This window comes from Sphaerodactylus townsendi, linkage group LG03, assembly GCF_021028975.2.
Source record: "Sphaerodactylus townsendi isolate TG3544 linkage group LG03, MPM_Stown_v2.3, whole genome shotgun sequence".
In the NCBI taxonomy this organism is placed as follows: domain Eukaryota; kingdom Metazoa; phylum Chordata; class Lepidosauria; order Squamata; family Sphaerodactylidae; genus Sphaerodactylus; species Sphaerodactylus townsendi.
This window is the reverse complement of record NC_059427.1, coordinates 29118748-29134936: the sequence shown is the minus strand read 5'-3', so window position 1 is coordinate 29134936 and position 16189 is coordinate 29118748. Positions and strand designations below refer to the sequence as shown.

The following is a 16189-nucleotide window of genomic DNA, read 5'->3' as shown; positions in this document are numbered from 1 at the left end:
TAATATGATGAATAGGTTTTCTGAATACTTAGCTTTGGCTTTTTAAAAATATCTAGCCCTTCCCACTGTATACTTTCCCTCTTAGGAGCACTGCAAGGAAAGAAGCTAGGGACTTTTTTTCATATGAATGAAAGAAGAAGAAGAGTTTGGATTTATATCTCCCCTTTAGCAGGGTTCTTGCCCATATGGTAGAGGCAGGTATACCTTCTTCCCTTTTTGGTTATATAACATGTTATGCAGAATATGAGCAAATTAGATGATTTACGCAGATATGCGGTTTCAGACGAATGGGGACAAGATGATCATGCACATCTGAATTCCTATTTTCGAATTCTTGCCTCCATTGTCTTACATAGTGGGGGTGAAACCATTGCATTCCTGTCACATCTGGTGTGGCCATGGCAGTGCCATCCTAAACAAAGCTGTACTCTTCTAAGTCTGTTGCAGTTTTTGCTACTACAAATTCGGCACATGTGAACATCAGAAAAGCCTTCCTGGTCCATCTAGTCCAGCAATCCTTTCTTGCACAGCAGCCAACCAGTTGCTCTGGAGGACAGTAATAAGTCACAGATGCCAAGGTCTCTCTTGGGGATGGGGGGCTTATAAAAATGTGACACTAGTTTGGTCCTAGCACTGGTATTGAGGTTTACTACTTCTGAATGTGGAGGTTCCCTTTAATCACCACAGCATAAATACATAAGAGCACCTAGTTGTGCTCAATTATCATTAAATTAAAATAGGGGCATTACCATACAGTGAGATGTTCTTAGTCTGTTGTCATAATAGCAATGGCGTACCACCTATTGGGCAAACTCAGCAGCTGCCCAAGGTGCAGGAATTTAAAGTCACATGGGGTCGGCCTGATTTCTAGCCCTGCCAACTCTCTATGGTGGCCCTCAAGCAAGGCAGGATGAGCAAGGAGTTTCCCGCCGTCGTGGAGGAGTCCCACCATTGCGGAGGACAATCTCCCCAGAGTCCAGAGCAACCCAATCCCCGGAGGGCAGAGCAACCCCCAGCCGAGTGGACAGGGCTACCTCCGCCCATTGGGGGGGCATCAAACCCAGGTTTTGACAGGGCGCCAGTTTCCTAGGTACCCCACTGCATAATAGTCTATCCAAAGTGGTTTTTTTCCAGTTAATCCCATGCAGTAAGAGTATATACACTCCAGCTTTAGGTTGCAATCTGCCATTTGCACAAAATTCAATGGGCTTCCTTTAGAGTAAGTCTGCATAGGATTAGGCTGATCTTTACTTTCCAAAGGTAGATAAAACTTCTTCCTTAATCTCCTAGTAATTTTCACTAATACACAATTCTAATAAAACTACCATTGGGAAATCTTCAGTTCTAGAACTTCCTGTAAAATAATATTATCGATCACTTTTCCCTCACAGTTCTATCCAGTCTTCTTAGAATTTCATTTTTTCGCACATTTTTTGATATCTTCCAGGAGATCAGACATCAGAGTGATACTAAGTGTCTGAACCATAAAATCTTCAAAGTCAATCGGTTCATTCTTGTTCTCATCAAAACTGGCAAGGATTTCCTGATATTTTGGCTTCCCTTCTTGCCCCTGTAAAGTAAGTTGAATTATTTAGTGGCAAAATATGGAATTGGTTTTCGTCAGGACTAATGAGGGCAACAGCTCAGCAGTGAAAACATCCTTCATGGGTAGGTTGCAGGATCAGAGGTTCATTTAACGAATTAAAAGATGGGCAGTAGAGTCCTGCTACTTCAGACTACGTGTAATTTTTCCTTAATACTACCCAGATCTCTGATTCTACAAGGTGAATGTTATCATTAGAACCATTACATGAGTTCATGTATTTAGTATGCATGTTGAATTCACAAATCTCCCTGCTTAAAATAAAGGGTACTCAAAGTGGATGTAGTTATTTTGAGACATAGCAAATGAAGAAGAGTTGGTTTATATTCTGCTTTTCTCTACCTTTAAGGAGTCTCAAACAGCTCACAAACTCCTTCCCTACCTCTCCCCACAACAGACACCTTGTGAAGTAGATGGAGCTGGGAGAGTTCTGAGAGAACTGTGACTAGCCCAAAATCACCCAGTAGGTTTCGTGTGGAGGAGTAGGGAATCAAACCCAGTTCTCCAGATTGGAGTCCACTGCTCTTAATCACTACACCAGACTGGCTTCTCCTAAAACACTATTTTTAAAAAAAAACAAATATCTTTAATGTATCTAGGGATAGATATATTCAAACGTATCTTGCTCCCAGATTAATAGATCTGATATGGCACCCCTGTGTGGAATCTCCTCGCTAAGAGAGACTGGTGTGTGTATTTGTGTGTTTGTGTGTCATGTTTTAGGCTAGTTGTGTGGACCCTCAGAGGAATAAGCATGCTAACAAGCCTGAAGAAAAATGTATTTTCCTTTTAATAGATGTTTACAGTATAGTCCTAAGCAGAATCACTCTTCTAAGTCCACCGATGGCTATAACTGTACTCAGAACTACAGTGTTCATATGTGGTAATGTGCAGATGAACCCTTTCATGGCATGAAGATAAATAACATATCATTAATGCCCCTTTAAACTGATAGGTCTATTTTCATCCATAGTAATAAGAGGCCTAAAGACAAATTATAGCTAAGGACCACCAATTCCCCTTTGAACCTGTTCCCTGCCTTCTGAGTTTAGACATTTGACAATCCAGAGGATGGCCATCTTGGTTGTGGTGCCAAACCTCTGGAACTCCCTCCTGGGGTCGATTAATCTGTCCCTTTCTATTGGCGTCTTCCACCACAAAGTGAAGCCTAGTTTGGTATTACCTTAGTGATTCCTCCTTCCTACACAATATTTTAATCACTGTTTTTGTGTCTTTGTATGTATTTCAGCTCTGATTTTAAATGTTTTAATGATGTGTTGTTGTGGTGGTTGGCTGGTTTTAAAAATGTGATTTTAATATATTGAAGAGGAGGAGGAGGAGTTTGGATTTACACCTCACCTTTCTCTCCTATAAGGAGACTCAAGGTGGCTTACAAACTCTTTTCTCCCCCTCTCCCCACAACACCTTGTGAGGTAGGTGGGGCTGAAAGACTGTGACTACCCCAAGGTCGCCCAGAAGGAATGTAGGAGTGCAGAAACACATCTGGTTCACCAGATAAGCCTCTGCCACTCAGGTGGAGGAGTGGGGAATCAAACCCTGTTCTCCAGATTAGAATCCACCTGCTCTTAACCACCTCACCACGTTGTTAGCGGCCTTGGTGACCCTTCTAAGGGTAGAAAGGTGGGATACAAATGTTGTAAACACATACATAAACAAATTCACTTCTATCCTCTTACCTGTATAAAATGTGTAAACTCAGTTTGTAGCAACTTTTTAGCTTCAGATCTGATGAGTTTCCCCTCAGCGTCTGCAGCATTATTGTACACTAAGACTAAAGTAGTAACAGCCTTCTCTAGATCGGAGCCTTTCCCTAGAGCTAAGGAAAGATAACACATGAGTTGATTATAGAAAAGAACTTTCCAGAAAGACCATAGATAAGACTTAGCAAGACTCGATCAGCCTAATTCCATCAGGAAAATACACTTGAGGTAGAAACAGGCCTGACAATAGAGTTGTCAGCTCTGGATTGGTAACACCTGGAGATTTGGAGATGGAGTCTGGGAAGGGTGGGGGTTGGGGAAGGGTGACACCAGGCTCAGTGGGGTATAGAGCCATAGAGTCCACCTTCCAAAACAGCCATTTTCACCAAGGGTACTGATCTCTGTCGTCTGGAGATTAGCTGTAATTCCAGGAGATCTCCAGCCCCACCCCTGATGCTGTCCCAGTACTCAGGAGGAAACATAAGAACATAAGAACAAGCCAGCTGGATCAGACCAGAGTCCATCTAGTCCAGCTCTCTGCTACTCGCAGTGGCCCACCAGGTGCCTTTGAGAGCTCGCATGCAGGATGTGAAAGCAATGGCCTGCTGTGACTGTTGCTCCCGAGCACCTGGACTGTTAAGGCATTTGCAATTTCAGATCAAGGAGGATCAAGATTGGTAGCCATAAATCGACCTCTCCTCCATAAATCTATCCAAGCCCCTTTTAAAGCTATCCAGGTTAGTGGCCATCACCACCTCCTGTGGCAGCATATTCCAAACAACTGGAGTAAGTCACCTTACCTTTGATGGAAGCCAATTGCTTGGATATTGGAACACTGGGAATAAAATAGAGAGATACTGTTACTATGGGGTTAGTTTTGACAAGAGTTGGATTTCTGTTTGTACTGTTCCATGGATATAACATTATAAAACGATAGCAGGAAGCTTTTATTATTTAATCTGTCTCCTTTATAAAAGTTGCTCTCATGCAGACAAAAGGCCTTAACATGGGAATGGAACATCCATGTGGAATTCCTATCTCAACATACATAAACATGTAAAGCTTCTTTATACTGAACAAACCCTTGGGCCATCAAAGTTGGTGTTGTCTCCTCAGAGTGGTAGAGGCTTCCCAGGGTACAGGCACAAGCTTTCACATCACTTGCTACATGATCCTTAACTGGAGATGCTGGGGATTGAACCGCAAGCTTTCCGTATGCAAAAGAGATGTTCTACCACTGAGCTAGGCCCTCTCCACTACGTATGTATCTATAAATTGATTACTGTGTCCTCAGATAACACCTAAGAAACATTTTTTTGTGACAACTCTGGTTTTAACTTGATTCCTGAACTGTTCCAAAACTCAGGGATTGCCTCCATGTACATAAGAACTAGCCTGCTGGATCAGACCAGAGTCCATCTAGTCCAGCACTCTGCTACTCGTAGTAGCCCACCAGGTGCCTTTGGGAGCTCGCATGCAGGATGTGAAAGCAATGGCCTTCTGCTGCTGCTGCTGCTGCTCCTGAGAACTTGGTCTGTTAAGGCATTTGCAATCTCAGATCAAAGAGGATCAAGATTGGTAGCCATAAATCGACTTCTCCTCCATAAATCTGTCCAAGTCCCTTTTAAAGCTATCTAGGTTAGTGGCCATCACCACCTCCAGTGGCAGCATATTCCAAACACCAATCATGTGTTGTATGAAGAAATGTTTCCTTTTATTAGTCCTAATTCTTCCCCCCAGCATTTTCAATGTATGCCCCCCTGGTTTTAGTATTGTGAGACCTCCCCTGCCCTCCTTTCTGCCCAAAATGGGTCTACAGGATAAGTGCTTCAAAAGAACACAGGATATACCATGGAGGTGCAAGAAGATAAGTGATGTTTCTTGCCTAGGTTGGCAATAGGCCTGAAGAAAAATGTCCGTCCTGATTAATAGAGACTAAATAGGATTTTTTAAATAAACCAGATGATGTTATGCATCTCCATGCTGTGAAGATCTTCAATTGCCCATTTTCACACTCATTAAGCTTCTATTAAAGGGACAGGACAGGCCTGTTGGCAATCCTAGACAAAGACTGAAAGAATCTCTGACCAAGTTGACAAGATTATTGTTGCTAAAGAACAAGGAATTATTTAGACTTCTACCCACAAACTGTGGATCCTCCTCATACACATAGATGCAGGATACAAGCCTACCCAAAATAAATAACACATTTTGAAACAAATATCTGGTGATCGGAAAGGAGAAGAGAACAGGACTGTCGCTTACCGTTTGGGCATTTTTCTTGATTTGGAGGTTTTGTCTTTTGCCGAAGACTCCTCTGCTTGTTTTAGAGAATACGACTTTGGGTTCCTAGAACTAGAGCCACAGCCACACATCCTTCACTACAGCCTGAGCACTGTTTATGATCTCTAAGCAACTCGAGGGATTGCAAACAGGCAGACTCCAGCCTTTGTGTTGTGAAGGGTAAGTGGCTCAGCCTGCTTTCTGACTGGGCCGCTCAGTCATGGAAAGGCGAGCTGGGTGTCCCAATGAAGGCTACATAAATCTGTCTGAAGGAAAGTCCCACAAAACAGTTGAAGGATTAGTCATTGTTTATAACCCAGGGGAGATTTCCCCCCTTGGTGCTGAAAGTACCTGTGAGTCTGACTGGCTCCTAGGACAAACAGCAGTCTTTGTGGCACCTCAGACTAATAGATTTCTTGAAACATAAACTGAAATGGCTACTGCCCATTCCATCAGCTCAATGAAAAATTACCCACATAACTATGGGGGGGGGGGGGGAATTAGCAGAAGGGCCCAAAGGCCATGAAATGCCAAAGATACAGAGAAGTCAAATCTACAGAATATAAGAATGTGTGTGTGTGTGTTTACACACATGTACTACATAAAGTCATATGCCATACATCTGATGCATCTACAATAAGCCTCATAACTCCTTCCTGTTGTTTCATTTTTCTGCAATAATTTAACTAACCCCCTGGAATCTTAATGGTCAATGGAAGAAAGCATTTTGAAAGGAATTATTGTAGGCATTAAAATTGACTTTCATAAGCATAAGCATAAGCATTTTATTATCATTGTGCACGCACAACGAAATTTACAGCAGCATTCCTTGATGCACACAATTTCAGACTCATACCCCATCCTCACTTTCCCCTTCCTCCACCCATCCCTACACAGCCCCAAACACATCAACACGAAGCCACGGAGTTCAGCATAGCCACAGCTCTAGAGCAGAAGCTGTCTCTTAGCCTCTTTGTCCTAGTTTTGATAGACCTGTATCAGACCTGGGGACGGCAAAAAGTGCTTTAAATGTTGTGTGCTGTGTGTTGCGAGTAATAGATGAGGGAGAGAGATAGTTCATAATGCAGGGCAAATGAATCCCAGCCACTGAACACTGGTAACCCATGCTCTTGATCACTACTTCCAAGTTTTCCTTCACAGTCATGAGGGCTAGAAACTTCCTTCTTAAAAGGGTGATTGATATTCTTTGGTTGTCACCTGCCATAATAAGAACATTAGAAGAGCCCTGATGGATCAGATCACTGATCCATCTAATCCAGTTTCCTGCCATACACAGTGGCCAGTCATTTCCTCTGGAGAGCCAATAGCAGAGCATAGAGACCTATGTCACCTCCTAGCGCTGGGATTCAGAGGTTGACTCTGAACGTGGAGGCTCCTTTTAGGCCCCATGCCTAGTAGCCATTGATAGCACCATAGCAGCCTAACCTCCACGAATCTGCCTAATTCCTTTTTTAAATTGTCCATGCCTATGGCCATCAGTCACTACATACCCTGGTAGCAAATCCTACATTATAATCATTCACTGTGTAAAGAATTATTTCCCTTTGTTTGTCCTCAATCTACTGCCCTCAGGTTCTACTATTTTGGAAAAAGGAGAGTAAATTTTTTTGTATTTCCACAATGAAGTGGAAAACAGAATAACACAGCTCTGGCATTATTTGATCAGCATTTCTGTTGGTTCGCTCACCATATGTAGGACAACTCCAGTTTTCAGGGCAGATTTTCTTTGAACTTTGTTATTTGTCAGTGTGACTGATGGTATTTAAAATTTGTATCACCTGCCTTAGAGCTTTGGTGGAGAAACCTTTCGAACTGCTCTTTGTCATGACTCTGCCTGTGTAAATGGATATACTAATGCGCAGACACATGCTATAGTAACGTTGGGCCTACATAATGACATTATTGCACTCCAGCAAAACAACAACAATCCAACAAGATAAAAAGCATCCAAAAGATGCTGATCATGATCTTTAATGCAATTTATCTTTCATAACCCAACATTTTGAACCCCTACTTGATTTTCATCAAACTGCTACAAGGCAAACTAGTTTAATCCCCCCCCCCCCTGCAATTTTGTAATGGTAAACCACTATGGTATGAGATCCATCAGGTGGTATCCTGCATTTTCAAAATAAGCTAACAGCAGAGTTGGGAAGGGGAGAACAACAGTGGTGGGATCCAAAAATTTTAATAACAGGTTCCGATGGTGGTGGGATTCAGACAGTGGCGCCACTGAACACACACACCTCCAGTCCCTATTGGGCAGGGAGGTTGCTTTAGTAACTCCTTCTCGGCACTCAGAAAAAATTAGCAACCACTTCCAGAGAAGTGGTGAGAACTGGTTGGATCCCACCTCTGGAGAACAACCAGCTGAACTTTACAACACTCGGGGTTGTTGTGAGACCAAAATGCTTGATCAGTAGTCTTTATGGAAAGACAACAAGTACCTAGCTTGAGAAAGCCAGTTCTGGCTAGCTGGCTTCCCAGGACCCCCTTTATCCCTGTCCGAGTTCCTCCTCCCAATTTCCCAGAGAAAGTGTAAAAAATAGTTGTTTGAAACATAGATGCCTCTAAGGCCACAATAGGGATAGATACAGCCACCTGCCTTGCCTCCCCCCTTCAGGCCCACAGGCATATCCTGTTTCTCCGAGCCAGGGAGACTCCTCAGGGTTATTCAGCCTAGTTAACTACAATCAGTGTTAAAACAAGCAACATGGAACATAAGAACATAAGAACATAAGAACAAGCCAGCTGGATCAGACCAGAGTCCATCTAGTCCTGCTCTCTGCTACTCGCAGTGGCCCACCAGGTGCCTTGGGGAGCCCACACGCAGGATGTGAAAGCAATGGCCTTCTGCGGCTGTTGCTCCTGAGCTGGACCTGGACTGTTAAGGCATTTGCAATCTCAGATCAAGGAGGATCAAGATTGGTAGCCATAAATCGACTTCTCCTCCATAAATCTGTCCAAGCCCCTTTTAAAGCTATCCAGGTTAGTGGCCATCACCACCTCCTGTGGCAGCATATTCCAAACACCAATCACACGTTGCATGAAGAAGTGTTTCCTTTTATTAGTCCTAATTCTTCCCCCCAGCATTTTCAATGGATGCCCCCTGGTTCTAGTATTGTGAGAAAGAGAGAGAAATGTCTCTCTGTCAACATTTTCTACCCCATGCATAATTTTATAGACTTCAATCATATCCCCCCTCAGACGCCTCCTCTCCAAACTAAAGAGTCCCAAACGCTGCAGCCTCTCCTCATAAGGAAGGTGCTCCAGTCCCTGGAAAAGGAAAGGAAGAGAAAAGGGCCCACTACATTCAGCGTATACATAAAAAAGGTTACACAAAATTGACATTTGGATTGCAAATATCAAGTCTAGTTCCTGACGATATCACTGACTTCCTACAAATGTTTCCTGTGGACTGGTAAGTGCCAGTGCCAAACTGATCCAGAGTAAAACTTTAAGTAACATGATGACGAAAAAGGAAGCCACAACAGATGGCCTAAAGAATTAAACTTTTGCTTCATTTAGTTGAAAAGGAAATTACTGAAGTGAGTATGAATACAGATGCTTCTCGGGGATAATGGGGTGTGTGTAATTATTCCTTATCTTCTTCTTGCCGATTTAATGTATTTCATCTTTCAAGCAACTTTTCTCCTGCTCCTTTGGAAAGGTTTAAACATTTTTTTTAGTTCTCTGATGACTTCTATGCAGGAAAGCTTATAAATAAAAGACAGCCTATAATTACGATATCACTGCCAAAACTCATGGAATCCATGCTCATTATCTCTTCAATTAACACATTACTTTTACACAGAAATTTAATTTTAGGAATCTGATGCCGAGTTGAAAATGACAAGAAAGTCTTGACTTCTAGTCTGAACAATAATTCATATTCTCTCCCCTCACCGTGAGGCACAGAAACTACAAGAACACAAGAGCCTTGCTGGTTTAGACTAGTGGTCACAACCCAGTCCAACATCCAGTGTCACACAGTGGCCAATCAGTTGACCGGGAGGACTAACTAACAGGGAACAGAAGCTAAGACCTTCCCCCGCAGTTGCCCTTAATATTGATATTCATAGATTAGCTGCTTCTGGATGTGAATGGATCACCTTACCTAGTAATCAGTGATAGACCTGTCCTCCACAAATCTCCTTTATCTGTCTAATCCCCAATCTCACTTTGGGGTTCATGTGCCCAGCTTTAGACTTGGACCATCAACCAATAACCAAGGCACCATTGTGGGACTTGATTTCTTGATAAAGAAGAAGAAGAAGAAGAAGAAGAAGAAGAAGAAGAAGAAGAAGAAGAAGAAGAAGAAGAAGAAGAAGAAGAAGAGGAGGAGTTTGGATTTATATCCCCCCTTTCTCTCCTGCAGGAGACTCAAAGGGGCTTACAATCTCCTTGCCCTTCCCCCCTCACAACAAACACCCTGTGAGGTGAGTGGGGCTGAGAGAGCTCCGTAGAGCTGTGACTAACCCAAGGTCACCCAGCTGGCGTGTGTGGGAGTGTACAGGCTAATCTGAATTCCCCAGATCAGCCTCCACAACTCAAGTGGCAGAGTGGGGAAACAAACCCGGTTCCTCCAGATCAGAGTGCACTTACTCTTAGCCACTGCTCTTAGCTACTATGCCACTGCTGCTCCCAGAAGAACACCCTCAGTTCTACATTGGGGAGTCATAAGTTTATGATATGAAATGGAGGGCAGGGTGGGTGTCAAGGTTGTTCAGATAGCTTGAAATAGTTCTGCAAATCCCAAATACTTTGACTGCAGGACTGGAAAGAACTAACCCAAGATAGCTGAGGAACTTAGCAAAATATTATACTATGCTGATGGACACTTGCATTGCAGTCATGTGTGGAATTAGTCCAATATAAGGCCTGTTCCGCACAAGTCGTCTAAAACATTTGCAGAGTGTTTGGAAAGCATTTCTTCTCACCCTCTTGAAACATTTCATGACCCCCAGGAGGGGATTCTTTCTTTTTTTCTTTTTTTGGCTGTTTGATGCTTGGATTCTCTGTTGCTGTGTGTCATTGTTGCTTTGAAGATTTAACCCCAAATTAAAAAAAAAAATCCAACAGAACTGATGGAAATAAAGAGGTGAGGGGGAATGGAATGAGCTCAGGACGTGATAAAATGGCACCGAGGGGGAAGTTCAGGGATGGCACCAAGGCATGGAAAATGCAGTGGGAAAAATAAAACAATGCATATTTGACCGCACAGTAAGAGAAGACATTTTGGAAACGTTTCAGAGAAAACGTTTTTCAGAGAAAAGAATGGTTGTAAAAGGATTACCACATAAATTGTTATCAGGCTGGAAATGAAACATTTTTGGAACGTAAGGAGAAAAAACCAATGTGGAATTCCACGGAGGAAACGTTTCATTTCCTGCCTGAAAACGTTTTAAAATGTCTGTGTTGAAAGGGCCTAAATCTACTTATTTCAGTGAGTTTAGGCAGGAGTTTAGACAGCCCTACCCACCTCGCAGGGTGTTTGTTGTGGGGGTGGGGGTGGCGGGGGGGGAGGAAGGGAAAGAAGACTGTAAGCCCCTTTGAGTCTCCTTACAGGACAGAAAGGGGAGGGGGTATAAATCCAAACTCTTCTTCTTTTCTGAATAGCAAGAATTGGGAGCAGACACAAGCAGGTGAAACTGCTTTATACTCCATTAGACCACCGGTGTCTCATGGTCAGTATTGCCTACTCTTGTAGGTAGTGGCTCTCTGAGGCCTCGGTAAAGATTTTTCCTGTCTCCAGCTAACAAGTTCTCTTAACAGGTGATGCTAGGAATTGAATGTGGGACGTGCTTCATGCAAAGCAGAGGCTCTTCTGAGCTACAGCCCCTCCCTCGCATAAAACCATTTAGAAATCTATTATGCTCTTCAGTTGAGAACCCATCTTTGTGCAGCTCTGACAGTTAAATTGAACTCTGTGGGTCAGTAATGACTACAGTATTAATAAATGCCTTTTGAAGATAAAACAGGTAGGATGTCATTTCAAAGACGCATTGTAATTGGTGTCTGACTGTGGGTAGAGGGGACGTATCAGTGTATCACTTCCATTCCAGCTATGGTTCAGGAAGAATCCCTCATGCTGAAAGAAAAGAGCTACTTCAGAATTACAGCACCTCAGTCACAGTGTTGATTCATATTGCAAAGGTACAGCTCGGTGCTGTCATCTAATAATGCGACCTGTGCTCTTTCATATTGATTTACTGTGAGGTAACAGAGCTATTCTCAGGGAAGTGATGCTATGATTTGCCTTTACATTGTTGTTCCAGCGTCTCCACTTTGCAAACAATTAATATTGCACAGCAGGGGTGGCTTACAGAATTATCCTCACCTTTTCTAGATCATGTCTTTTGTCTTTGTCTTAGAAAATGCAAGTGTACCCTTGAAGCTGCCATATACTGCATCAGACCCATGGCCCACCAAAGTCAGGATCGTCCATTCGGACTGGCCGCAGCTCCCTGAGATTTCAGGCAGAGATCCTTCACATCACCTTCTGCTTGATCCTTTTGACTGGATAAATAATAGCCTGAACAATTAGTCTTTAACTGATAAGTCAGGGATTGAACCCGGAGTCTTCTATATGCACAGAAGATGCTCTAGCACTGAGCTAGGCCCCCTTTCCCTCACCAACAGCATACTCGTATGCAGAGTTACTGCAGTCTAAGCCTAGTAGTTTCAGTAAACTTAAATTGGAGCATTTCTGCATAGGAATGCATTGTTTGTGATCTCAAAAGGAACTTCGTTGCTTTCCTCGCAGCTTGACTGTTCCTCACCCTCATACCAGAGGCCTTTCCCCACTTCAAAAGTGAAAGTGGAGGGGACCCCTGCTCCGTGTTCGGTGCGCGGTTTCAAAAAGGTGTATTTCCAACCAGGATCCGAAATGACGTGCGCTGAGGGGTGGGAGGAGCAGCAGAATCGGGGCGACTGCGTTGTTGCTGCGTTGTCACTGCTGGTGTAGTGGGGAGTGCTGCAGAACCCCGTGGTATTTGCCGTGATGAGCGCGCATCTAATGGTGGGTGGGGAATCGACCCAGGAGAGAGCCATTAGATGCCTGGAGATTCTTCTCAACTTCCTTCCGCAAGTGAATTAATTCTCTCACTTTAAGCAAGCTGCTGTTTAAAATCCTTGCCTTCGGGCATTTTTGAAGAAGAAAAAAATCAATGAAATGCTCGTCGTATTTACTTAGAAGCCAATCCCACTGGGTTCAATGACATTTACTCCCGGGCATACGATTGGGTGTGGGGATAATCAAGCACTTCGAGCAAATACTATATTAAAAACGGTAGGAAAATGAACATTTTTTAATTTAGGGAGGATGTAATAATTTCAACCAGGAACAAGGATAGCAATATTCTTTTATAATTACAGTACTGTAACAGGGGAGATTCTGATACAGAACAGTCTGTGGCCAAATCAAGACAGGTGTATTCAATGTTGTATGCCACTCCTTAAATAAATAGAAAAAACCTGGCACCTGAAGGCTCAGAGGGAAATGATAGAATAGGTCTCCTTGGATAGGGAAGCCTATAGTTTTGGTGCTATGTAGGCCAGGTAGTATACCTCTGACAAACAAGGAATATGGACCAAAATATCTGCTCAACATGCAAGTAGATAAATTTTGGATATGATTAACTGAGCATTGATTTTAAAAATTGCAATAACAGTTGCTGATCCATGTGGTCACCACATCTCAAAAAGGATATCGAAGAGATAGAAAAAGTGCAGAGAAGGGCAACGAGGATGATTGAAGGATTGGAGCACCTTCCTTATGAGGAGAGGCTGCAGTGTTTGGGACTCTTTAGTTTGGAGAGGTGACGTCTGAGGGGGGATATGATTGAAGTCTATAAAATTATCCATGGGGTAGAAAATGTTGACAGAGAGACATTTTTCTCTCTTTCTCATAATACTAGAACCAGGGGGCATTCATTGAAAATGCTGGGGGGAAGAATTAGGACTAATAAAAGGAAACACTTCTTCACGCAACGTGTGATTGGTGTTTGGAATATGCTGCCACAGGAGGTGGTGATGGCCACTAACCTGGATAGCTTTAAAAAGGGCTTGGACAGATTTATGGAGGAGAAGTCGATCTATGGCTACCAATCTTGATCCTCCTTGATCTGAGATTGCAAATGCCTTAGCAGACCAGGTGTTCAGGAGCAGCAGCAGCAGAAGGTGCGTTCACATCCTGCATGTGCGTTCCCAAAGGCACCTGGTGGGCCACTGCGAGTAGAGTGCTGGACTAGATGGACTCTGGTCTGATCCAGTCAGGCTAGTTCTTATGTTCTATTCAGAGCTTAACAATAGGCATGAGGATCAACAAATCACAGCTGAACTATAGCTAAAATTGCTATTATTGAAAAATAGATAATACCTAATAGATAATACCTAATAATTGGGAGCTGTAGTTAACGGTATCTTTATTGCTAGACTGATTCTTCCTCATGTGAGTTGCAACAACAGCACACAATTGCTTGTTTCTAAAATTGATTTAAAAGCAGGACTCAACTTTCACAGATAGCATACCATCTCGGGGATTGCTTATATAAACACATGTAAAACTGTGATGTCATTGGTTCTTCCCAAGGAATCCAGGGAACTGTGGACTGTGAACCAGACCATGGATTTCTAAAAGGGGATTCTCAGCATACTCAAATCAAATCAAACCAAATCAGCCTTTATTGGCATATCAGTACAATATCCTAGACGGAAAAATTCATTCAGACCAACCACACCCACAAAAAGGAGATATTAGATTTTCCCTTGGAGGGCTGAGTTGTAAAAAGAATCAATAAATTTGGCTGCTGAGTCAGTCATATCACTACTAGTGATGTCTGGTAAGAAGATAACCTTCTGCAAGTTAGAGGCACCTTCTCTGCTAGTCAACAATTGTGATAACAGGTTTGTTCTAGGTATGTTATAGGAGGGGCAGTAGAGTAAAATACGGTCTGCAATCTATGCTGTCCCCATTTCACGCACATATCCATTGGGAACATTACATCCCCCACAGTGGCAGCATCATTCCCCCCCCCCCCCACACACACACTCCACCTTTGGGCAGGAAGACACACTTGCACACACTCCTCAGTCAGTGAGAAACAGGTGTCCAAAACTTACCCGCTCTCCCAGCTGCAGAAACCATTAACAAGTGAGATAAGAAACAGGCTGGTACAAGTTGGAAACAGAGCAAAGAATTCCCAAGGTCGCCCTTTAAGAGTGACCCTGAAAGAGACATGGCAGGGCCATGACACAGCCCTCACATCGGCAAGACCTGAGCATGACTCAAATGCAACTTGACAGCACCACTCTCTCTCTCTCTCTCTCTCTCACACACACACACACACACACACACACACACACACACACACACACACACACACACACACACACAGAGTTTCAAACTGAAAGTTTAGTCTTTGGTACCATTTGAGCATGTAAAGTCTGGTTTTAAATTGTAATACTGTCGTCATGGGTTTTAATGACTGTTGTATCATATATTATTTTGCTGCACGCCACCCTGAGCCCTTTGGGGGAGGGTGGCTAATAATGTTAAAGAATGAATGAATGAATGAATGAATGAATGAATGAATGAATAAGTAAGTAATTAATTAAGTAAAAGGGATACATCCTTGAAGAACTGAGCAGTCATATGTTAAAGAAAAAGGTGAGGCCAAGACAGAGAACTACAGGCAAACAAGTGGGGATGTTCTATAAAGTGCAGGCTCCTCCTGTAACATAATGGGCAGGACTTGTTATTACCCTGTTTCCCCGAATATAAGACATCCCCTAAAAATAAGACATAGTAGAGGTTTTGCTGAAGTGCGAAATATAAGGCATCCCCCGAAAGTAAGACATAGCAAAGTTTTTGTTTGGAAGCATGCCCGATGAACAGAACACAGAAAAATAAGACATCCCCTGAAAATAAGACATAGCGCATCTTTGGGAGCAAAAATTAATATAAGACACTGTCTTATATTCGGGGAAACACGGTAGCAGCCAACTTCCTTTGGGCTGTCCTCTTGAGCTTTTACCATCATGTAAGTTAGAGGTTTTTCACACTGTGTGCGGCTACTGGGAGCAATGTTATGCCAAATTTAGCAACTTGGTCTGAAAAATAGGCCATGATTCATTGTTTCCTTCCTTGTTTTTTATATGTTGTATTCAGTCATTTATGCTAAGTGTTGGCCTGACTAAAGGAATTAAGCAGCCAGCTGCTCAGCATCCATTCCATCTGTTTTGTTCAACCATTCTGGTCTTGCTGTTTTTTTCCAGGCCTTAAGGAAGGAAAGAACCGCTGTGTTTTCCTTCCCATGAACTTGAACTGCTGTGTTTTCCTTCCCATTCTCAGCGATTCCTGTTGGGCAGGTGGCACTGATTTCCTGGATTGAAAATTACATGGCTGATAAGCAATAGCTTGTGAATTTGGAGCTCCTGCATACCATGGAAAGGTCAGCACCCGTTTGCAAGCTGGAATTCTTGACGAAAGATTCAAAAAGTCATACCTTTTTCTAGCGTTATAGACAATGTTTTAATCAAGGATTTTAAAATAATTATA

At 42.9% G+C, this 16189-nt stretch overlaps 1 protein-coding gene across 1 annotated transcript; it reads right to left on the bottom strand.

Moving 5' to 3' along the window:
• Window positions 1-1226: 1226 nt before the first annotated feature.
• On the bottom strand, window positions 1227-5749 carry SNTN (sentan, cilia apical structure protein). Its single transcript, XM_048490714.1, has 4 exons — window positions 5590-5749; window positions 4125-4159; window positions 3301-3440; window positions 1227-1570 (listed from the first exon to the last, which is right to left on the bottom strand). Exons 1-4 carry the CDS (start codon window positions 5697-5699, stop codon window positions 1415-1417), a joined length of 441 nt encoding a protein of 146 aa, XP_048346671.1. The 5' UTR covers window positions 5700-5749; the 3' UTR covers window positions 1227-1414.
• Window positions 5750-16189: the final 10440 nt, after the last annotated feature.

What these genes read in the sequence shown, in the direction of transcription:
- SNTN (XM_048490714.1), bottom strand. Translation starts at nt 5,699, where the DNA reads ATGTGTGGCTGTGGCTCTAGTTCTAGGAACCCAAAGTCGTATTCTCTA. An exon ending in GCAATTGGCTTCCATCAAAG is followed by an intron (nt 3,441 to 4,124) that starts GTAAGGTGACTT and finishes ATCTTTCCTTAG; the next exon opens with CTCTAGGGAAAGGCTCCGAT. An exon ending in AGTTTACACATTTTATACAG is followed by an intron (nt 1,571 to 3,300) that starts GTAAGAGGATAG and finishes CTTACTTTACAG; the next exon opens with GGGCAAGAAGGGAAGCCAAA.